Source organism: Heteronotia binoei, chromosome 21 (assembly GCF_032191835.1).
Source record: "Heteronotia binoei isolate CCM8104 ecotype False Entrance Well chromosome 21, APGP_CSIRO_Hbin_v1, whole genome shotgun sequence".
Classification (NCBI taxonomy): Eukaryota; Metazoa; Chordata; class Lepidosauria; order Squamata; family Gekkonidae; genus Heteronotia; species Heteronotia binoei.
Genome location: NC_083243.1, coordinates 155,296,602 through 155,321,758, shown reverse-complemented (window position 1 = coordinate 155,321,758; position 25,157 = coordinate 155,296,602). Strand labels below are relative to the sequence as shown.

Sequence of the window (25,157 nt, the reverse complement as noted above, 5' to 3'; positions counted from 1 at the left end):
GGAGAAAGAGGGAGTGCAAGTAAGATGGTACCCGTTGCTGTCCTCAACCAAGAGCCTGGTGGAACATCTCTGCCTTGCAAACCCTGCAGAACTGTAGTAAGTCCCTCGGGATGTGGATGTTATTCAGCAGAGTTCCATCAGGCGGGAGTCAGGGCACTGGACTGAGGACAGCTGGATGTCTTTTGGGCTGAGGATCACCAGTAGATTATTCTCTGCAGAGCGTAGCGCTCTTTGGAGAATATACCAGTGGCCTGCGGCCTGCTGTAGCATAGCTCTTCCCCTTTCCCAAGTATCTGGTCTAGTCTGTGCCTAGAGATTCTGCCATTTCTCATGAACATATTCTCAGTTTTAAATCCCAGTTCATGGTATGGGTTCATTCAGAGCATAATTGCATTTGTTTCATAATACTATTAAAATTTGATTTTGCATCAATCACATATAAATTGTGTAACATAGTGCAACATGGCACTTGAGTCTGTAAAAATGCTATGGAATACCATAGAAAAACAAATATTGAATCTCAGCAATGAAAATAGGAGAAACAAAAAAACCCAGCAACAATATATCCCAATAAATATATCCAAACAAAACTGAATGATTCAAGTGTTCTTATCTAGCAACTTCTAACTTAAAAGAGGAAATTTATTCTCGTGATTTTTGTTCTAGGTTCATAGTTAATCATAAGAAAGGCTGGAACTGCCTCCAGCTTAATTTCAGCTGTAGAGTTCTTATGGACTGTCCCAAAGTGCACCCTTGGTTGAACCAAAAAGACAACATCACGCCCTGACCTGGATAGCCCAGGCATGCCAATCTCATTTGATCTCAGAAGCAAAGCAGGGCCAACCCTGGCAAATATTTGGATGGGAGACCTTCAAGGAGTATCAGAGTTGGAAAGCAGAAGCAGCTGTATCAAACCACTCCTCCAAACATCCTCCATGGCCCAGTAGGAGTTGCAAGAGGTTGCCATGACTTCCAGGCATGCTCACACATGCACACACACAAAATGCAACACCTCCCCCCCCCCTAAAAAGGCAACATCATCTACTTACCTCAAAGACTTTAAGTGCCCGGGATGCCAGCGAAGTCTTGGTCCCTTTGAGTGTGAATAGGAGGTTCAACATGGCCATCCCATCTTTCTCTTCAAAGACCATGGTTTCTGTTGGTTCAGCAGTCTCAGACACAGAAGCAGCAGCTGCTGCAGCAGCAGCAGCTTCTCTCTCCTTTCTGGCATCTTCAATGAGGCTCTGTCTTCTACCAATGAACTGTGGTGACTGGGGCAAGCATAAGAGGGGGGGAGTCAAGTAATCATCTTTCACCTTTTCCACTTTTACCATGTAAAAACTAAGGAGAAATTTGCAGGGAGAAGCAGCCCAGCAGGCTCCAGGTTTTGGTGGACAGAGAGTGCCAGGAGGGCCCTCTCCTCTCCTCTGTTACCCCCATTGTGTCCCCTACTGAGACGCCCCTGCCTGCCTGCATTCTACTCCCCTCTTACCCACTTGTGCATTTGCCAGCCTTCCTAGAGCTCATACACTCTTTCCAGCTGCATTAGATTGTGTGTGCAACTGGGATCACTGCTGCTGGGAGTGTTACTGACATTCACATACACTCTTTCCCCAGTAATACTGGGCACCTGCAGATGGGAATGTGAGTGGTACTAAGATTCACAAGCAAGTGGATGGGCAGCAAGAGAGGTGATGGAATGGGAAGAGGTGGCAGAGGGCCCATCCAGAAGACCTGGAGGTTATACTCACCTTACTACAGGGTATACTGATACCAGTCCTGAGCCCAACCAAGTGACCAAAGACCTAAAAATCTTCTCAATGTTGTAGTCCTCATCAGTCTGTTTTTAAGAGTTTCTTCCTTTTTTATTGCTTAATTTACAAAACAATGTTTTTTCTGCATACCTGAGTCTGCTGAATAAACAGTCTAACTGGTCCAGTTGTGTGGTTTTCATTATCACTACTACAGGAACACAGTGATTTGCTATTAATATACTGAAGAAGTGCTTGGTGAAAATTGATTTGTGCTGAGCATTTCTCAGCACTTTTCTTTAATTACAAAACAATTAAAAAATTCCACCAATGGTGTTTTAGGAACCAATCTGGAAGAAATGTAAATACATACATTACAGGAGCAGGGATAATCTTTTGCATCAAGTACTATGTTAGTGCTGGGTAGGTTTCAGCAGTTGTGCTACTAAAATAAAGGGTGTGGTGGTGATAATATGTTTTGTTAGAACTGTAATTGGATGGTTTCTGAACTGAGTGGAAGTCAACATATCAAAAATGTAATAACAAATACTGCCTTAAGTTCATTAGACAATATGATTTCTATGTTCCTTAGAAATCTTTTTACTGAAATTCTAATATTTTAGACTGAGATTCTGGACATATTTATTGGACTCAGGGCTTTTTTTGAGCAGGAATGCACAGTTCTAGCTGGCTTGGCATCAGGGGTGTGGCCTAATATGCAAATGAGTTCCTGCTGGGCCTTTTTCTACAAAAAAGCCCAGCTTGGAAGCAAATAACAACTGTGGAGTAATAGCATTAATAAGTATGTTATAATTCAGTGTTTGTAAGTGTTTTAAATAAATAAATAACTGTGTCTAGGAGTGATATAAAAAGAGCCCCATGGCGTAGAGTGGTAAAACTGCAGTACAGCAGTTGGAGCCCTCTGCTCATGACCTGAGTTTGATCCCTGGTGGAAGCTGGGTTTTCACGTAGCCGGCTCAAGGTTGACTCAGCCTTCCATCCTTTTGAAGTTGGTAAAATGAGTACCCAGCTTGCTGGGGGGAAAGTGTAGATGACTGCAATGGCAAACCACCCTGTAAAAAGTCTGCCATGAAAATGTTGTGAAAGCAACGTCACCCCAGAGTCAAAAACCACTGGTGCATGCACAGGGGACTACCTTTACTTTTTTAGGAGTTATATATCAGAGATAAATAATTTCCAAATGCATGCCCTTGTACAGTAGTTATTTTCTAAATGTGCATTTACCATTTTACATAGGTTAAACAACTGGATTCTTTTACTGTGTAAGAATAGCAAAATCCACTTGCAAATAGTCACCATCTGAAAGCACCCATTGTTGTCTCAACACGTACATTCATTTCTTTCAGCTAGTTTCCAGTCATTTGGGGTTTTGAAAAACTCTTAACATCTGCAAAACCTTTGGATAAAGATGATAGGGGGATAAATGTACACACTAAGAGTGCGAACAGACAGGCAGTTTGGTCTGAGATAGTTGCCTTATCTGAATGGATTTAACTGGCTAAGTCACACAGCCACATCTGCCAGCTGTTCCCCAGTCATCAGTATCCCATCAGAAGACAAGTTGGAGACAGGTAAATATACTTGGTGAAATCCAGTGGTAATGGTTCCCTGTGCATGCCTCCCATATTTCAGGATGTCTGAATGTGGGGGAGTGCAAACAAAATGGATTGGCGGTGTGAATTCACCAATCTGTTCGCAGTGTTCCTGCCCTCCACAGTCCCCAGTGTGCTTATGCACATGTGCCAGGACTATTTTTTTCAAACGTGCTAATGGGATGGCACATGACAACCATGTAACTGCTCCATTGCTATCCTTGCATGATGCAACAGCATGTCTGGGTGCAGTGTCTGACAACAATTCTCTGTTCCATTTGGAAATGGAGATATTTGTAGTGCCTGCTACATGCCCCAACCTGATCATACCCTGAGCAACAAAACCCATTTCATACCACCTTCCAAATTGTGACCATTGCTACATGGGGCAGCTTGCCCTGGGTTCAATGATGCAGGGTTTCTTCCTGCTTCCCCACAGCATTACAGTCCATTTGTGTCCCTCCTGAAATTCTGGTTTTTCTCTGATCATTCTCAGACCTGCTTTACTGTGAAGGTTGATGTCTGGGAAAGATCACAGCAAACCCCAGATGGCTGACTTGTGGGTGGGAAAGTTTGGGTTTTCCCAGTCCTGCCCACATGTCAGCCATTTTCCTGGCCCCAGTTCCACCCCTGTGGCCAGTCCCTCCATCAGGGCTCCCCCCCCAGTTTTTTTCAAAACACCAGCAAATGAATACTACTACTACTACTACTCAACTTGATGAATCACCCCATCCCAGCCATAAAAACAAAATACATATATTGATACCAATAAAATCAATTACATTAAAAATAAATCATAAACACCAATGGCTTCTCATTTAAAGTGCTATTGTTCAATTTCAATTTCCAATAATTACATCAGGGGTGGGTGGATCCCCCTAAACAGAAGTGGGGAGAAGAAGGTGCCAACATGTCCTTATACAAAGGCTTGGGGGAACATCTCTGCCTTACAGGCCCTGCAGAACTATAAGAGATCCCACAGGGCCCTGATATTTTCTGGCAGAGCATTCCACCAAGTTGGGGCCAGGACTGAAAAAGTCCTGGCCCTCGTTGAAGAAATCTGGACCTCTTTCAGGCTGGGGGTCACCAGCTGATTTCAGCCAGCATAACACCCTTCCATGGACATAGTGGAGGAGGAGGTCCCATAGATATTTCAGTCCCAGATCGCTCAAGGTCTTAAAAGTCATAACCAAAGCCTTGAATCTGACCCAGTATTCAACCAGCAGCCAGTGTAGCTGGTGCAGCACAGATAGAATATGTGCTGTCTGTGGCATTCTCATCAGGACTCGTGCCGCCACATTCTGGACCCATTGGAGCTTCCAGGTCAGACTCAGGGGTAGGCCAGCATACAGCAAGTTACAGTAGTCTAATCTGGAGGTGACCATCACAAAAATTACTGTGGCCAGGTCCAAGTGAGGTAGGAGGGGAGCTAGCTGCTGGGTTTGGCGGAGATGAAAAAATGCCACCTTGGCAATATGCATGACCTGGGCCTCCATTGAAAATGAGGTATTCAGTGTCGCTCCTAAGCTCTTGATGGTAGGTGCTGGTGCTAGTAGTACCCCATCAAGAGTTGGCAGTCTGCACTCCAACTCCAATCCCACCCACCCACCCCCAACCACAAAACCACTGTCTTTGATGGGTTCAGCTTCAACCTGCTCTTCCTTAACCAACCCACCACGGCCTCCAGACCCTCAGCCAAAGATGATGGAACTGTAGCTGACCAGTTGTCCAACAGCAAATATAGTGGGGTCATCCATATATTGATGACATCCCAGCCCGAAGCTCCATACCAACTGGGCAAGGGGGCACATACAGATGTTAAATAGCATTGGGGAGAGGAGTTCCCCTTGTGGAACCCCACACAAGAGGGGATATCTAGTGGACTCATCCTCACCTTGTGCCACCCTCTGTCCCCAACTGTGGAGAAAGGAGGAAAGCCATTGCAAGGCCACCCCATATATTCTGAGTTCAGCGAGGCAGTGAGTCAACAGTGCATAGTCAACTGTGTTGAATGCTGCTGTAAGATCTAAGAATAATAAAAGTGCCGACCCACCTCGATCCAGCTGCATTGCATCAATATAACATTAAAACTGTCTGTGTATCATTTTCTGTGAATTCCCAGTATCTAGCTTCTTTCATTGCAGAGATATGCCTTTCTCATTGTATGTTCACAACACAAGAAGCTGGAAATTTACAGAAAATCATACACAGATTGTTTTAATTCATCATTTGCAATTTTAAAAAAATCTGGAAAAGCCTGGGGGCAGATGCCTGGGACTGAGGCAGGGAACTTTTGAGGAATGAGCCATTTGGAAGCCTAATTGCTGTTGTGCTAAACTCAGCTGTGAATGCAATGGGAAAACTACACAAGCCTGTAGAAGGCACCTCTGACTCAAACTTCGATCTACCTCTGGTCCAAATGTTTCTGCCATCTCTACTACTAATAGTTTCTTTGTTGTGTTCGCTGTCTTTACTACTATTTATTTACTATTTATTGTACAGTTGTACTTTAAAAATTGTAACTTTCTCCACGCCATTAGATGACTCATAATTAAATTTAAAAATAACAATGACAGTGTTATGGTAAGTTTAGCTGGCTTCTATATTAATAGATTTTGAATTTATATGTCAATTTAACCTTGGAATTCAACCTTAGGAAATGAAACATCAAAATGTATTGGTTATATTAATTGGTTAATGTAAAAATTTATTTAACTCTGTTGTAACTCAAATATTGTCAAATACTGACTTTTCTGGCATGTCAACAATCAGATTCTGTCAAGTGTTGATGGTCACTGATGGCTACTACATCATCATCATCATCATTGTCATCTTTGGATGCCAAATGATGGTGCCCAATATCACCACACCAATCATTTGTATATCCCAACACTGGATTGGATCCAGTGCAAAATGAAAAGAAAAAGACCAAGGTAGCCACTTGCCCTAAGTCAACCTTATTTTATCCTTACTTGCATTACTGTCTGTGCATTATTTTGTGCAATCAGAATGGTGCTTAAGACCCTTTAAGTTTCTGCTTGCACATCACTAGATCCAAACCTAATATTTGGAGAATATTCATCAAAATCATCAGAGGAAGATTTTGAAGATAACTTTTAAGAGCAAAATAATGTCAGCGCATAGTTTTTAAAAATGCATCCTTTCAGGCTGCCACTCCAGTGGATTTTGAAAACAAAATTACAAGCATTTCGCTAATAGATAGTTAGAATGTATTTTGTTCTCAGAACTAGATTCCACATGCAAGAAAATGTATAAAATAGATTAAGCAAAAGTTTTAGGGGATCCCATCCTTATTGGCTTTCCAGTTTGGTGTAGTGGTGAAGTGTGCGGATTCTTATGTGGAAGAACTGGGTTTGATTCCCCCCTCCTCCACTAGCACCTGCTGGCATGGCTTTGGGTCAGCCATAGCTCTGGCAGAGGTTGTCCTTGAAAGGGCAGTTGCTGTGAGAGTCCTCTCAGCCCCACCCACCTCATAGGGTGTCTGTTGTGGGGGAGGGAAATAATAAAGGAGATTGTGAGCCGCTCTGAGACTGAATGGAGGGCAGAATATAAATCCAATATCTTCCTTTACATTTGTGTTATTTAAATAGAAAGCTTGAAAACCATGATAATGCTTTTTGCTGTGCAACCAAGATCACAGTAAGATACACAGAGATCTCAATATGAACATAAACAAGGCATCAAGTGGGGTCTGTAAATTCTATGTCATAATATTTAGAATTCTGCTCTGAGAGACTCATTTCGTTTTTATTTACATCATTTATAGTCCACCTTTTCCACTAAGGCAGATTATGCAGCATGACACGACAGGGATCGGATGGGACATCAAATAAACAACATAATTGAGTTTTGGAGGGCAGAAATCAGAAAATAAACAGAAATCTGACAACAGAGCTGACACCAAGCTGAAACAAAGTATTAGTATACCACACTGAATACTGCAGAAATTACACAGTAGGAACATACATATAACAACAGAGAGAACATACTAACACAGTAGTATAGACCACAGTACCTATCCCTTTACCAAATCATCTTGCTTAAAGCAATAGCTCAAACTCTCCAACATCCTAACATTATACAGTTATCTAAATGAATGAATTAATTAATTAATTAATTCAACTGTTTAAATTTTACACATTGTCTTGTTGAACTGTAATATGTTTTGAGTCCAAGGCATGAGGAAAAAACAAGATGAGGCCAAATTATGGGTGTGCAATTTAGAATCAGAAATATTTAGAACTCATCAATAAATGCCATATCCAGAATATTTCCTAATCCAAATTTTGTAGTTCCAGAACTTGGAACAATTCTGGTTATTTGGAATCCATTTGGCCCCTACAGAGAGTAGGTAGGACTGCTTGGGAAATAAAAGTGAAATATATTCTTGGGAAATAAAAGTGAAATATATTAGCCGCCCTGAGCCCGCCTTGGCGGGGGAGGGCGGGATATAAAAATAAAGTTTATTATTATTATTATTATTATTATTATTATTATTATTATTATTATTATTATTATTATTATTATTATTATATTCTGCAGATAACCTGACATCAAAGTAGCAGGGTAGAGAGCTGAATGTCTCCTGACCAAGGTTCCCTTAATTTTCATAAAAGAGGGAGGACTGTGATAAATGTCTGTACACACTTATGGAATCCCAAAGGAGGAACAGGCAGCAACAAACACATTCATATTGATCTTTTCCCTCGAAAAGGCAGGCATAGCTGCTTTAGAATCCCCCTTCTCCTTAATGTTCCAGATGCTGAAACTTGCCCTTGTGTCCTTTTCCAAGCATTTCATCCTACATTTGAGTCCCGCTTTCTCATTTGAAGCATACATTTGTGGAGAGCCAGTTTGGTGTAGTGGTTAAGGGTGCGGACTCTTATCTGGGAGAACCAGGTTTGATTCCCCACTCCTCCACTTGCACCTGCTAGCATGGCCTTGGGTCAGCCATAGCTCTGGCAGAGGTTGTCCTTGAAAGGGCAGCTGCTGTGAGAGTCCTCTCCAGCCCCACCCACCTCACAGGATGTCTGTTGTGGGGGAGGAAGGTAAAGGAGATTTTGAGCCGCTCTGAGACTCTTCAGAGTGGAGGGCAGGATATAAATCCAATATCTTCTTCTTCTTCTACATTTATTTAATATTCAGGAATAAGATTTAGGATTGGTAGATTGATAGATTAATTAAATTGTAGATTGATAAGGAAATTTGATATTTTATTTAATCCCCTTTTGTGGGGGGTGGGGGGTGGGATATATTAGGAACAAGGCAACGGTTTGTTGGACAGAGTTCTAATTCAAGATTCTGAATGCCCAGGTTACAGTCCTTGCCTGATGCCTGGGCATTGCTACCTCGCAATTGTAGTTTTGTGATGCAACCTTTGGGGTTGGTTGTCAGAAGGCTGAGGAAAACAGTTTTAACAGTAGTGTGCCCTGTTTTTTTTGGGGGGGGGGGGATGACTGTTTCCTATTGATTTGCATTTGATTCCAAATAATTATAAATTCTTTTTTTTAAAAAAAAAAAATCCAAATTCTAAATCGGAACGTTTGTGCTGGTGCACTTCTCACATTATAAGTGGGGTGATCGCCAACACCCACAAGAGGTGACTTGGTAGAGATTTGTCTGTGGGTGTAAACAAAGGGAGCACTACGGAAGCTTTGTCAGGCAGAGGATCCTGAATCCTGATACTCATTCTACAGAAGGTGGCATGTTGTTGCCAGATTCTAACTGTTTCATGGCTTTTGTAGAACTGTCAAGTTGGAGTTGACTTATGGCAAGTTGGAGTTGACTTAAAGTACATCATCCAAAATAAAGGGTGGCATCTGACATATTTTGTGTTTCTTCTGATTCTGAGGGGATGATACTTTTTGGCTTGGTACAGACTGACAGCTTTGGGTGCACCGGAAGCATCCCAAACTGTGCTGCCCCAAACTGGAGTGGCCAAATCCTGATCAGATGCTCCCATGCAATGTGCCCATATATAGTGCAGGGAGTGCTTTGGCATGTTCAGATGGTTGTTGTGCAGCACCCTTTAGCACAGTTTGGGTTTCTTTTTTTCCATTACATTTTTAGTGTCCATGCGCTCATGCTCTCTGGGCAGGTTTTTTACAAAAGAATACTAATGAGCACCTAGAGCAATTTGACAAGTTCATACCACCAATCTGCCTCACTTGTGCACTCCTGCAGTCAGACACCCGGAAAGAGAGATGGAGTGCAGCAAAAGAATTTGCTATCACTTCCCAAGTGGTAGGTATTTGATTTGTCTCAGAGACATCAGAGGATGGGGTGAGTTCAGGAGTGGGATAGGCAGCAGCTGTGCCTGTCTGATCTTGCTTTTTAAATCCACTTGGGGGCCATCCCTATGTCAGCTCAGTTTAGCCTTCCTGTTAGAGGCATATTACCACTAATGCAAATCAACTCAAAAACAGTAAGGAGCATCAAAAATTTAATGTAAAGAAAATCCATTCCTTTAAAAAAAATCACCATGTTCAATAGAGAATGTAAATCGAGACAGCTGCATCACAGAGGGAACTGCCTGAAACTGGTTGCGTTGTGTTTCACTAATAAAACAATTGAAAACCTTTCTTTCAAGGTAATGCTTTATTAAAGGTCAAATGGTGGCCATTTGGGTACCACAGACCTTTGCAGGTTATTATATATCATTACACTTCTAAGTCTGATCCATTTTCAATACAGAAGATACAATGTTCACATCCCTAAAGACAAATACATAATCTTTATCTGATTACATCTGGAATTTCCCAAGTAATTATAGTGGATTTACTTCTGTGCAAAGTTTATCGCTGTAACAAAATGAATTTGGAATGTTTGGATTTCATTTGATTGACTGCTCCAATCAACTTCCTATCTGAAGAAAAGACTGATGTTATACTTTTCCTGCACAATGGTAGCTCTGCAAAGGATCAGGCATAAAGCTCCTAACATCACTGAATGAGGAATACGTCTTCTTGCTTTAGCCTCGGGACTTGGCTGCAATTTGTGGTATGATTGTTTCAGTTTGGAAGGGATTGGAAAGCCATTAGCTGGCACAGGATTGTCTTGCTGCAAGGGCCTTTCCCAAGTATAGTGTTAGAGAAGATGTAGTAAGTGACAGTACATTAGCATTCTATGGGTTCTGGAAGTTGCCTTGTCCAGCATCGGCACAGGGTTTTGATGGCCAAGATTGGAGACTTAGAAGAGTACTGCCTGCAAGTAGACAAAGTCTGCCCAGATATGCTCCACTTTCCTCCACAAAATGCTGCACTGGTAGGTATAGTGAAATGGGCCCATTAGACACTAGGTGCTTTCACACGGCAACTGTTTGTAAGTGCATTTTCCTATTCTTACACAGTAGAAATCCAGTTACAAAGCATGTTATTTAGTGTGTGTGAATGCACCCAATGACTTAATCTATCTGAAAACCTGTATTACAGATCAATGTCCACCAAGGGAGCTCACAGAGTAGTTTGGGGCAAGTCCAGTGATCTGTCAACAGAAGGCACTACCAGGTGCAGAACCTTCCCTATCTCCCTTTCTGATCTCAGGATTTTATCCCTTTCCTCAGTGCAGCCTCCATCCCATCTGAATGTCCTGTGACCCCAAAAATCAACATTAATGGGTCAGAAAGTATAGCTTCGGGAGAAGAGGGGGGAGAGGAACAAGGGAAAAATCTGTGATCTTTGCACTAACGGATCTTTGGATCCAACCCACTGGCTTTCAGCCTAAATAACTCTTACAAAATGGTTGCAAAGAAAGTGTTACCATCTGGAGCTCCTTAGAAGAAAGCAGGGTTTGCAACTGATAAATTATCTGACTGCTCATTGAGGCAAATTTCAGGTAGTCTGACATGTCTTGACTCCAGCTCCCTGCTTTCTTCACATGGCAGTAAAAAGAAAAAGAAAAAAATCTCTCAAGTTGTCCATTTTAAAATGCATAGTATTGATCAAAGAGTAGGAAAAGATAGAGTGTGGGATGAAAAACAAACTTCTCACTGTCTGAACTTGAATTTATAAGGCTATCTCTTTGGATTAAAGAACAATTCTAAAACAGTCTGCCTCAAGTTCCTCCTAGGTAGTTTTCCTTCATCTAAATTTGTTCAAAATAAAAAACCCTACTTTTGCAATTTTTAGGGAGGCAGCAAAACAGAGATAGACTGATGTATTACTAAATTTGGAGACTAGAATGCTTATGAAAATAAAACCTCACTTTGTTGAACTGCATCCATAATGCTAAGACATATGTCTTGTATTTGGTAGAAGGCAACTTTGTCTTAATTTTTATTTAAATACAAATAACAAATACTTTTCAATTTATTTCCTGCTTTTGACCAGCAGCCTTATTTGAAAAGCAGACATCAGTCAAGATTCAAAACTGCACACATTGTCCAGGACATAAAAAGCTGCTTGGACTCGAATTTATTTCTTTTTCTTGGAATAGCACATTCCAGTTTCATATCATAAATTATTCTTGGGGACTTGTCAATTTCTGAAGCAGTTTGCCCTGTGTCCTTACCCAGGCAAGAAAAAGATCTAAAGCTGTCTTATCTTCTATGGTGGTTTTTGGGTTTTTGATATTTTTTTTTTGCTCCTGTGTATTACAAATTTCTTACAAAAATATCACTTTTTCATTTTTATACAGGGAGAAATATGATCTCCACAATTGGTTGAGGATACCTAGGAAGTATTACATTCAGGGTTTACATTCATGTAAGATTATCCTATGTCATACTAAGAGCAGAAATTCTCCAGCTCTCACTATGGAGTGCTCTTTCTGACATTTCCTCAAAATCTATGAAAATATTCCAGAGTAAGCAACTTAAACTAGAGGCCTAGTTCAGATAAGCATGTGCATTACTTGATTTCTATACAATAGATACCACAGGAATATAGAAGCACTGGCTGCTGGATATATAAAATGACACTTCTAAAAAGCTTTGCTTATGATGCATTTTTTTTTTCTTTCTTGGTGCATTTAATATGTAAGTACTTAACTGATGTAGTGCACATGTGAATCAACTCAATGGATATATGTGAAAAACAAGAAGCTAAAAGCTAAAAACGTTACAGGATCAAGTCCAGCAAACAAGACAGTTAAGGAATGGAAACCAATGACCATGCCATCCTGGCTAGCAAGGTCTGCAATACTTCTAAACAATCCATTAAAGGCAGACATGAAGTTTTCATATGATTTTAGGCTAGGTCCCTTTTGCCGTTGCATATCTGCTGCATGCAAAATTCTGATATAAACCAGAAATGAGAATTCCAAATAATGGAGGGAGAAATTAACAGATATTGTGAAGCAACATGTTTAACAATCTCTATTCCTACTGTCTCGTGGATATAGTTAAAAAAGGGTATTGGTTTTTTCTTCTGCAATCCTATAAAGAGTTGCTCCACTGATTTCACTGACACTCTGTCAGTCTGTCACATTAATGAAACGTGACTAAGCCTGCTCAGTGTTAGACAGTAATGGTAATAAATATTTCCTTTACCTTTATTTTAATTTGAGACTAATTTATTAATCTATCTTAAGCTGTTTATTTTGTAATGCATTATCACTGTCTTATTTTTCTCTTTAGCATATTTTTTTGCCAATTCAGAATTGGCAGCTGTATGACTATTGTATATGATTATACCTGTAGCTATGATTATACCATATCTAACACATTTCTAACTACTGGTTTTGTCCAGCTGCTTTAATAGAATGATGTTCTGTAAATAAAGGGGGGGAAACTATATTCAGGCAGTCTGGTTGCCTGTGACTAGATGAGAAGGGGTTGGGAGTTCTTTCTTACCAGAATAGCTTCAGCTTGCTTGGAATCCAGCTCTGACACTGCCCGCCGGAAACCTTTGGCTGAAGAACTGGAAGTGTTTGGGGTTGGCATCCTTGCTGGTGCACTGGATCAGCTCTTAGCTTTGCTTTCCCTTCTCTTTCTGGGTTTTTATAGGGCAAGTCTGACGTCAGAGACCCTTTGCTCACCCCTTCTGCCTCCCTCCCTCCTTCCCTTCAGCCTGAGGGAGAGATAAAGGAGGAGAGAGGAGATGCTGAAGAAAGAAGCGCTTATGTCCCATTAAATCTAATTGTTGCAGAGATTGCAGGCACCCAGCTTCAGCAAAGGCACTGTTGGCTCCTATCCTGCCCCCAAAAGTATTTGCTAGGCTGAATACCTTGCTCTGTATTTTATTGCATGCTCTCTTGCTTATGACTCTGCTCCAGTTTAAAACACAATCGGTGAAGGCATTTTAAACCTGACAAACATCAAGCAAACAAAAGAAGAAGAAAGCAACGGAGTGTGGCTCTGAAAGAAACTGGAAACAAATTCAAGATTTCCTTAGAGCTGATGAAACATTTGCTTGAAATGCTGGCTTTCTGGTATGCTGAGCACTCTGCTTCTGATCATTCATAGCCATTGCTCCTTCAATTTCTCCTGTCTCCTAGTCTGACACAGTGTAAGTTGATGGCATCACCCTGTGTATGTGTGCTGCATATTACCCCAGTTACTGATAGCTGATTATTGAGGTGAGATAGGGCAATACACAGTGAAGAAACACCCTCTCATGCCTTCAAGTGACCTGGACAAATAAAAGGAAGTGAGGAGAAAGAAACTCTATCTTGCTCCTCATGTCTAGATAAGAAAAAGAAAATTGTGCTGAGAAGCTGTGTCGGACAGAAGTCTTCTTCTCTTTAGCACCAAACATGCATGACCTGGGAAGTTTGGTATTAAGATTATTCATTTGTTTTTAAAGACTAAAATAATCTTTGTAAGAGATTCACAATGGAAGTGTCTCAGAGTTCTCTTTGCTCCTGTAAACTCTAATACAGGGGTGTCAAACTCATTTGTTATGAGGGCTGAATCTGAGATAAATGACACCTTGTTGGGCCAGGCCATGTTGGGCCAGACCATGTGCGTACCTATTTATAATTAGATAGGAGGGATATAAACTTTATAAAGGACACAAACACAAAGATTTTTTGAAACCCTTAAAACATCCTTAAAACAATAGCACTCAGTCTTAAAAGTGCTTTATTTGTATTTCTCCCATGGGATCCAGGGAACTGGGCAAAGGAAGCTCTGATTCTTTCCTTCCTTCCCCAGAGGACCAGGAGGGGAAGGGGCCTCAGCCAATAGATGGAAGAGAGGCTTAGCTCAGTAGCTCTATTGTGTGATTGAGAGAGCCTGTCAAAGCAAGCTACCTGTCCCCCACTTCCTTCTCAAGGGAGGAGCTTCAGCCAATGGAGGTTTTGCTCTGTAACTCCCATGCAATTGAGCAAGCCTGGCAAAACACTCTGTTATGCAAAAGGAAGCAAGAGAGAGGGAGAAGGAAGCAGATGATAGCCAATTGCTTGGGGGCCTGATAGGAGCCCTCCAGAGGCCTGATTTGGCCCCCAGGCCGCATGTTTGATGCCCCTGCTCTAATAGAATCAAGGCAGAAAATGAAATCTACAATATTTGCTTATAAATATTTGATGTCAAATAATAAATACGATGTGCAGAGGCTCAGAAATGAATGGAATAAGGAGCTAGAACACCATTTTGCCAAAGCAGTGGGATATGGCCTTAAAGCTTTTTCCTGTTCTCATGGATCTTAAACTGAGACTTATTCAGCTAATATATATATGTGTGTGTTTAGGATATACTGGACACCATAATGACTCTTTAGCAAAGATTTGAGAAAAGTATCTAATGCTGGCATTGCAATTTATACATCCTTTCAACTTATTTATTTATTTATTTGATTTATATTTCACCCTCCCTGCCAAAGCAGGCTCAGAGCAGCTCACAACAGCAAAATAAAAAAAAAATCATTTTAAAAATAGCATGACATTAATACGACAATTTTAAAACCAACAATTAAAACAAATTAAAACAATCTGGTGCTGATATCATTTGTAGTTGTTTCACTTCCGATTGTTTCAGTATTCTTACATTTGCTGCCACAATACGATAACTCTAGATCAGTTAAAGGCTAGCCGGAAGAGTGTGGTTTTACAGGCCTTGCGAAACTGGGCGAGGTACCACAAGGCCCTCACATCCTCCAGTAGCTGGTTCCATCAGTAAGGAAGGCTACCAAGAAGGCCCTCTCTCCGGTAGATTGTAGTCTAGCCTCCCTCGGCCCAGGGATCACTAGTAGGTTTTGAGATCCAGATCTAAGTGCTCTCTGGGGAACATGTGGGGAGAAACAGTCCCTAAGGTTAGCAGGTCCTTGGCCATATAAGGCTTTAAAGGTAATGACCAGCACCTGCCAGTATACTACTGGCAGTCAGTGCAGTTCCCGCAGCCTCGGCTGTATATGGGGAGCCTTAATAGCAGCCTGGCTGCCGTGTTCTACACTAGCTGGAGTTTCTGGGTTCAAGACAAGGGGAGCCCCAAGTAGAGGGCATTACAGTAGTCCAGCCTCGAGGTGACCATTGCACGGATCACAGTTGCCAGGTCATCGTGCTCAAGGAAGGGGACCAACTGTCTCACCTGCCTAAGATGAAAGAATGCAGATTTAGCAGTGGCTGCTATCTGGGCCTCCATTGTCAAGGCAGGCTCCAGCAGCACCCCCAAGCTTTTGACCTTGTGCACCGTTGTCAGTGGCTCACCATCAAAAGCTGGTAAAGGGATTTCCCTGCCCAGACCACCACGACTCAGGCAAAGGACCTCAGTCTTCATTGGATTCAGCTTCAGTCGGCTTAGCCTAAGCCATCCAGCCATGGCTTGCAGTGCCAGGTCCAGATTTTCTGGGACACAGCCAGACCGGCCGTCCATCAGTAGATAGAGCTGGGTGTCATCAGCATAATGATGGCAACCCAGCCCATACCTCTGAGCTATCTGGGCAAGGGGGTGCATATAGATGTTAAACAACATCAGGGAGAGCACTGTCCCCTGTGGCACACCACAATTAAGCATATGCCTTCAGGATGACTCTCCCCCAATCACCACCCTTTGTATCCGACCCTCCAGGAAGGAGGAAAGCCATTGCAAAGCCAACTTCTGAATCCCTGCATTGGTGAGGCGTCGGGACAGCAACTGATGGTCGACCATATTGAACGCAGCCAATAGGTCTAACAACATCAGCACCACCGAGCTACCTCGATCCAGATGCCGCTGGAGGCCATCCACCAGGGCAACCAGTACTGTCTTGGTCCCATGACCTGGGCGGAAGCTGGACTGGTGGAAATCTAGGATGGAAGCGTCCTCCAGAAAACTCTGTAACTGTAGCGCTTCTGCCCTCTCAATAATTTTACCCAAGAAAGGTAAATTCAAAACCAGCCGATAATGTGCCAATATGGCCAGGCCCAATGTAGGCTTTTTCAAGAGGGGGCAGACCACGGCCCTTTTAAGAGACATTGGAAAAAGCCCCTCAGAAAGGGATCTATTTACGATATCCCGTATAGGATATCTAAGCTCCCCCTGGCAAGCTTTAATTAGCCAAGAAGGGCAAGGGTCCAGATCACATGTTGTTGGGCACACAGTTGAGAGAATTCTGTTAACTTCCTCCAGGTTAATTAAGAAGTTAATTCTGTTAACTTCCTCCACAGTTGAGAAAATTCTGTTAACTTCCTCCAGGCTGAGTGTCGGTCTGGAAGATAGGCACGGGGCCTTGAGCTCACATACTGTATCAAATGTGGCAGGGAGGTCATGATGGAGCAACAAGATCTTGTCTGCAAAAAAGTTCACAAAAGCCTCGCAGCCAATATCTGAGTCTGAATTGTACTAAACAATTGTGCAGAAGTTGCAGACGCAATCTTAGCCACAAAGTAAGCTTTCTATGTGGCTTTGACTGCCATCTCATAGGACCTCACAAACTCTTTATAAGATGTTCTAAACACTTTGTCACAAGTATGCCACCACTGCCTCTCTAGCCATCTGAGCCCTCATTTCATCAGCAACAACTCCAGGCTATACCACAGCACTAACTTAGAACGAGGGCGCAGAGGTGCGATCTCTTCAATTGCCCCGGAGTGTCAGCTCTGCCAAGACCACTAGGTCATCGAGAGAATCACCACGAGGCCAGGGATCCTGTAGAGCCATCTGGAACTCCACTGGGTCCATCAGGCTCCGTGGGCGAGCCAAAATCTGCTCACTGCCTAAATAGGCTTGGGGTGGAACATCCATACAAGCCTTCAGGACATAGTGGTCCGACCATGGCAATGCTTCTGTAGTAACTAGGTCCACTAAAACGCCGCAAAAATCAAATTCGATAATCCCAAAGGACTGAGGTCTTGTTATTTATGGACCTGGCAATTCAACCTGGCCCCACTACCTACTACTGTTGGGATGGGATACAGACTAGAAGGGGGCCAAGCTCCTCCATGTCTTGGCCTCCTTCCCTTACATCTATGTCTGTTCCCACCATCATATCTTCTCTTCCCCAGGAGCACTGGGATCCCCAGGCCAGTCATCCCCTACTGGTCTCCGCCGTAGCCTCAGACCGATTAAGAGAAAACACAGCTCACAGCCCTGTAATGTATAGCTAATCTTCCCTCTCCCTCTACCCCCTTGCCAGCCCAAAAGTCACCCTTCCAAGTCTAATCTATTTCTGCCAATTAGTCTATCCTAACAAGTGTTGTCCAGTCATTCAGGTTTTTTTTGGGGGGGGGGGGAGAAGTTACTACTTATATGAATATTTTATTAGAATGTTCATTGGTTTTGTAGGATGCTTATGTACTTTGAAACTATCTGCTCATTTTTTGGAGGCTAACCAACGGTCAATAAAAATGGACTCTCATGGCCTTACTACAACTAAAAGACTCACAACATTGGAAAAATACATGCCCACCTCTGGTAAATCAATGGACTGAGGGCCTAAGAACTCTATCACTATTTGAATACACAGCATACAAATGAAAACTGCATTGACTTATTTTTAGATATCTGGAAACCTTTTACAGAAACTTAGGTGTCGATCTGCCACCATTGTTATATTTTTCTCTCTGTAAACTTTTTCTTTTTTTCACCTTTTTAAAAATAGTATTTAGCTGCTGTATCTTGAGTTTTTCTTCTTGTTTTTTTCTGATTTTTAAAGAAATAAATAAAAAATAAAATATTTGGAAACCATTTATAGAAACATACGTGTAAATCTGCCACCACTGTTGTTATATTATTCTCTTGTCTTTATGTAAATCTCTCCCCCATTTTTTTAAAAAATCTTCTTTAATAGTGAATTTTAAATGTATACCCTTGTTCTTTTTTCTGTTTTTTTTTTTTAAAGAAAGCAATTAAAAAAGAGGGAGATATTCACATTGGGACCATTGCCCTGTGGCTCATGCATTTTTCTTCAAGCAAAATTACTTCTACTATTACTACTACTACTACTACGAATTTCTATCCGGATTTTCTCCCCAATAGGCACCCTCAAAGCAACTAACATGGTTCTCCTCTCGTTGAGGCTGAAATTATGTGAGTGGCCCAAGGTTACCCAGTGAGCTTCTATGGCAAAGTGGTGATTGAAACCTGGGTCTCTAAGATCATAATTCAGCATGCTAACCACTACACCACAGTGGCATAAGTCCACCACTATTTTCTTAATGAGGGGATCTTGTTTGCTCAAGGGGGGGATATGCATAAGGAATACGGCATGAATAAAGTATTAACCTTCCTCAGCACCACAGCACCAATCCAGCTGTGTCTCACCACATGCCTGTAATAGGCATCTTTTTTTTTAAGTGCAAAACATCCTAGTCAAGAATCTTCCAGGTCATGTCTAGGTTTGCTCCGGATTACAAATCCTGACTTGTGTTTTGCACATCCTAGTCAAGACCAATTCAGAGAAAGGAGAGGCAACTGTGTGGATTTCACTTGCATTTTCCTGAAAAGGCAAAGCACCACACCAATTTGTTTTATTTGGGAACTTCTGAGAAACAATGTGATTTCTCCCTAACCTGAACCTCCCATCCAACACGAACACATCAGGGTTATAGGAAGTATAACTGTTGAACTCTTAGGGAAACAGACATATATGTTCAATGGGTAACACAGCACTTTTCTAGGCATTTGTTTTGTAAAAACAGATCACAAACTTTGTGATGTCTGAAACATGACCTACCAGCTCCCATGTCATCCTGTACTACTCATGAGTGCAAACATGGGATGAACCCCAGCCATGGCTCTTATCATAAGGAGCAAGTGTTCTTTGTCTCTCACACTCCAGAATCATTAGCATTTCCAGTATGAGGGGAAAGTTCAAATAATTATTGCCCTTTCCATAAGAACAAGGCAATTTGAAATTCTGATATTTCCTCTGCTTGGGAGCCTGGGTATCTGTCATTCATCTATCATGTTTTGTATGTGCTTAATGCTAATGTGGGGGAGGGACCCTAAGCAGAGTTCTATTCGTCTAAATCCATTGTAGTCTATGGGCTTAGAATAGTGTAACCCAGCAAAGGAGACCCCTTGCAAGGTTATTGGAATGCATATATATAAAGAATTTAAGTGATGTGGCAATTGTAATAAATTAAAAACAGAACACTACCCTGGGTGGAGGTAGCTTTGCTGAACCAATCAAAAGGGAGATAATCAGTTCTGGCTGCACTCAACGAAAGAATACAGACAAGCTAAAGCAGAAGAAAGATGTGAGATTATCCATTACAACAATGTCAATGTTTCAAACACTTTTCATTGAACTAGGGGAATAAACAGGATAATATCTTCTGAGCAGATTAAACAGTATCATCTCAAATATTGATACTAAATACCTACATTGAACTTCTTGGATTCAGAATTTGGCTAAAAATACTGAATGATTAAGCTTCCACTGTCTGGAGTGTGTGTCTCTAGTCTTGCATACATTATCCCAGTGTTCTCAGTTTATCCACATGACTGCTTTTGTTTCATTCTGTGGCAGCTCCGTTTATAGCAATGCAATGTATCCTCTGCTATTCAACCTACAGACTCTTGCATGATTCAAGACTTGTGGTACAAATGCCCCATTTTCCCACTTAATAGTTTATAAACTAAAGCACTGCTTTGTATATATCCATGACTTCTTTCTCACTACGTTGAAGCCACTAGTGCTGTTGTAAGGGTAAAAATACACACTGCTGTATGGATGGGAAACATCTATGGGACAAGACTGAGCTTAGAGTAGAACCAAACAGAAGAAAAGTATGGACAGCAGGTGGTGGTGTCTTGGGGCTGTGTGCCCATAGCAGTGGTTGTGGTACTCTCATGTAATGGGAAGAATGTTGAATGAAGATTTACGGTGCTGTGGACAGCTCCCAAGCAGACAACTAGGCCTGAAAACCTCCAGAGCAGAATAGGGCGCTACACAATACTGGTCTAATTCCCATGTCACCAAATCCACTGTGAGCTTGGGCTTGAAGTTCCATGTTTCTCAGACATGGGAAGGCATCTGGTGCACATGAATAAGAGCTTCAGCCTCCCCCTCCCACAGTATCATTTTCAGAACCTGAAAAGGTCCTGGGAGGTGTTGTTCGCTCATTTGGGAAACTTACAACTAATGATGGCTAGACTTAGGGTTAGGTCAGGAAAACAGCCTTGGGGGAAGCCTGAAGCTCCTTCTGTACATTTGCTGTGATCTCAGTCCAAATTAGGTCTGCACAGACCTGGGAAGCATGGAAATCCCAGTACACATATGATCCCAAGTCCTTGTGTTTTGTAACACGTGAATCAGCTTGTCATTTTGCTACTGCTTCCAGACATGCTCTAGGTAAGGAAATGGCTCTTTTGCAAGAGAATGAGGGTGTGTGGCAACCTATTTCACTTAGAATGGAGGGGCTTCACTTCTCACACAAAAGCACCCTGTCCAGAGAGGACTCACCAAAGGAATGACCTTACAGCCCAGTGAGGAGCTGAAAACTTGGAACCCCTCCCCTGGCAGCTGTATTGGAGCACTCCCCATTCACCAATCCTCCTTGTGTGAGAGAGACCATGCTGGCAGGAGGCAGCAGCTCCTGCCAATCCTGCTCAACTCAAACATTGCTGGGCTTGAGTGTGGGAGGCGGAGGTGGGCCACAAGAAAGGGGATAAGGGAAGTAGGTTCGGGAAATAGGGCCTTGTTTAACTGTCCACGTGCAGCTGCCCCTTTGGGTCTTGCCTCCAAAGATGGAGTACTTATTTGGGTTCAGAAATGGAAGAGATCAGCCATAGAGTATGGACTTGTTCTGCCCTTTGGGTGTTGGAACAAAGATGCTTGACCACTAGTGCTAATTGCCATTTCTGTGCTTTTCCCACCACCAAAGTGCCTTGCCACTTCATCTAAGTGCACATAGCAGGGAGTTCTGAGAGAGAGTCCTGTGCCACATGCCCTACCTCATGAGTTGTGTGGCACCCTCGGCAAAGTTTTTGTAGGGGGAACAATTAGGTGTTGGGGAGGGGTCTTGACTGTCAGAGAGAAGAGAGACAATTGGGCACACCTGTAATCAGCATCTTGAGCTGCTTTGGGCCTCATGAGCATGGCCATTACCATGAGGGCACTTGTTTTTGGGGTACAATTGGTGCCCATGGGATATGTAATACTTTTGGTTGGCATTACTTTCTACATTCCCAGGTCAAAAGGGCTTAGGGAGCTTATAAACTCTAGCCACACTCCAAGAACCACCCACAACCACACCAGTGCTGGGGTCTATGCTTCATTTGCGCCAATTCCAAATAAAAGAGAGCCAGTTTGGTGTAGTGGTTAAGTGTGCAGACTCTTATCTGGGAGAACTGTGTTTGATTCCCTACTCCTCCACTTGCAGCTGCTGGAATGGCCTTGGGTTGGGTTAGCCATAGCTCTCATAGGAGTTGTCCTTGAAGGGGCAGCTGCCGTGAGAGCCCTGTCAGCCCCACCCACCTCACAGGATGTCTGTCATGGGGGGAGAAGATATAGGAGATATGTGTTCTGGTGGAGATTGTATATAATTATAATTTTGTGAGCATGGAAACTGCTTGGGATGGGATGAAGGAAACACAAGATGTCATGGATGTTCATATGTGCCACCCCATCTCCATGGAGTTTCTCCCCCACCCCTCACTCCTATAATCTTGAATAATTGCAGTCTGTCACTTGAAGCAATTACAGCACAGTTTACCCTTCACTATAAAACAGTGCCATTTCCACTTTACAGCTTCAATCAACAGAACTGAAAGCAACAGAGTTTAATAACCCATAATGATACCTCACGCTTCAGCATCACTGGCAACCTCTGCAGGACTGAGCAACAACAGGAAAAATAGAATTAAAAGCCACATCACTATAAGAACTTCACAGCCTTTCATTGCAAAGGAATTGAGATTCTGGCTATAGTTTAAAACATGAGCTGGAGCTGTTTTACTCCAGAATGGGTGATTTACAAATGGTAGCTTCCAACGGTAAACTTTTTCATTCCAAATAAAATGCCTGCTTTGCTTAAAATTTTTTGCCCTTTTCAGTTATTACAGCTTTGGTAATCATACCAAGAGCATGTCACTGGGAATCCTTTTGATATATCCTATTTGTGTGAACAGGGCAATGGGTGATAGTTTCTCAACCTGGGTACATGCAAATGCATAGCCTAAAAAAAATGGGCATTTAATTGTGCGTGCCAAAGCTGGAAAACATTCTTATTGCCCTATTAATACAAAATGGCAAACCCACATATTGGGAGGATTGCATATAATGCAATCTCCCCTTATGCACCATTTGAGCACCAAAACTGAAAAAGGCCTTTGTGAGTATCAGTGGAAAACGATTGGGTGCAAAGCAGGAGCTGTTGAACCTTTTTTCACCTCCAGCCAATATTTTGCTAATCAAAGCCCTCCCCCTGCCCTGATCTTTCATCCATGGGGTTCCTCTTTTTGGACAGAAGCAGCTGGAGGGTCATTTTGAGTACAAAAATGATAAAAGGGGGAGTCATTTCTTCCCCCATAATTCCTCTGCCACAACCTGCATTCTCCTAAAGGTGCTTTTAGGTAAAAAAAATAATAATAATCCTTGGACTCTATGGCCGTTTTCCCACTTACCTTACCCCGGAGCGACGTCCCTCTTCACCGCGCTGCGTCTGCGCGGATTTCGCACAAACTGCTGCGCAGCACCAGGAAGAGCCGCGTAGTCCCGGGGCTTTTGCGTCGCAAATGTAAACTGCCAAAAAGCAGTTTACATTTGTGACACAAACGCCCCGGGACTACGCGGCTCTTCCTGGTGCTGCGCAGCAGTTTGTGCGAAATCCGCGCAGACGCAGCGCGGTGAAGAGGGATGTCACTCCGGGGTAAGGTAAGTGGGAAAACGGCCAATATGAAAAGCTTTATTACATTAGTCTTTTCCCATCTTTGACACCTTTGCATTTCTGCTCTGAAATCTAAGTCACTTATCACTGTAGGTGCAAGACAGTGCCCCCCACTGTGAAGCAAAGCAAGTGAGTTTGAGGCAGATAAAGATGGCCTCAGCATGATCCTATCCCATCTTGCTTACTGGTGGCCCTGCCCTGCCAACCTTCCACCTTGCAATTTGTCACAGAAGCACCAAGGCAATGATGATCACACCTCCACCGACCTGGCATCTTCCTTTTCTTCCTTCACAGCTGAACAGCAATTATAGCAACACCTGCAGCTCAGGTACGAACTAAACAAAACAGCCCATCAACTGGCTGAAAGGGGGGAGAAAAATCAGAGCTTAGCTCCACCCATTTGAAAGATGTTACCTCCCCCTGGCCACCAGAATGGCTGCAGGTGGAGCTTCCACAGAGGAATTCTGTCCATGGCTACCCCACCATTTCCCATAAGAGGTTTTTCCTTTTCTCCATCTTAAAAAGGAAAGCCTGAGAAATCACTTGAATCATGCTGAGAATGTTCATGAATTAATGTGGAGGCTCCCAAAAAAGTAGGTCCACCATGCAGGTCACATAGGGTAAAATTCCTATGTCTGATTTAATGGACAGCAGGTACAACATGTAGGCCCAACCTGAAGTGTGCAGACACCACATTTCTAAAGTGATGTTTCAGGCTCAAGTCTACCTGCAAAGCAGGCTTGAGAAAGATTGGAGAAAAGCTGGGGGAACTCTGGGAGGTGCACAAACATACGACACAGTGGGGAAGCAGAGGGGAAAATGCTTCCCAACAGCACTGAACTCATGGTAGGTATCTTGTGTGGAAATGATGTGGAACTCTGCCATGACATGAGGTGATGGTCACTGGCTTAGAGTCATTTAAAAGAGGGTCAAACAGATTGATGGTAAGTGGGTGTGTCAAGAAAACTAAATGGGATTCAGAGGTGAGACAACTCTCATTATCAAATGGTGAGGAACGATCAGCAGCTGTGGCAGCAGAGTAGGGCTGAGAGCAGGGCAGTGAATGGTAACTGGAGCGAGAGTAAATGCAATCTGATTTTCCCCCATCCTTTTCCCTTGCAACACTAAGAACCATCAAGCATGGGAATCAGTTTGTAGCCCAACACCAATGGGGAGGCAAGGGGGCCACCAAGGCAGTGGTTCCCTTATTCCCTTAGCCCCCCTCCTCTACCCTTGGTAAGTCCAGGTCCCAGCTTCTTAAAGGATAAGATCTAAATGAACTTTAGAAGAGTCTCTTACCTTAGTTCAATAGGCTTTTATATTGTTATACTTGGTTCTCTATGGTGTGGCCACCACCAGCACTTCCAACCACCTCTATTCATACTCAGCCCTCTAGCCACTAGGTCACACCACCCTGTGAGGTTTTGTGTTAAATACAATTTTGTATTTAAATTTCTTTTCTGTATGTAATACTAATAGGCTATGTTGATAGAAAGCTACAAACAGCAATTCTTTGTTGAACAAAATCTACTGGACTCAGCTTCCAAGCATAACCTAGCTTGGCAAGTCAAAAAGAGTCTGAGGA

General features: G+C 42.6%; 1 protein-coding gene across 1 annotated transcript in view; it reads right to left on the bottom strand.

Annotated features, from left to right (window-relative positions):
* The window catches only part of TH (tyrosine hydroxylase), a 56,674-nt gene extending 43,364 nt beyond the window's left edge, over positions 1 to 13,310 (bottom strand). Inside the window, exons 1-2 of the mRNA XM_060262740.1 lie at positions 13,176 to 13,310; positions 1,050 to 1,271 (exon numbers count right to left, since the gene is read on the bottom strand). Of these exons, the coding sequence (XP_060118723.1) occupies positions 1,050 to 1,271; positions 13,176 to 13,265 (312 nt within the window). The 5' untranslated portion in view covers positions 13,266 to 13,310. The remainder of the gene's footprint in view (positions 1 to 1,049; positions 1,272 to 13,175) is intronic.
* Positions 13,311 to 25,157: the final 11,847 nt, after the last annotated feature.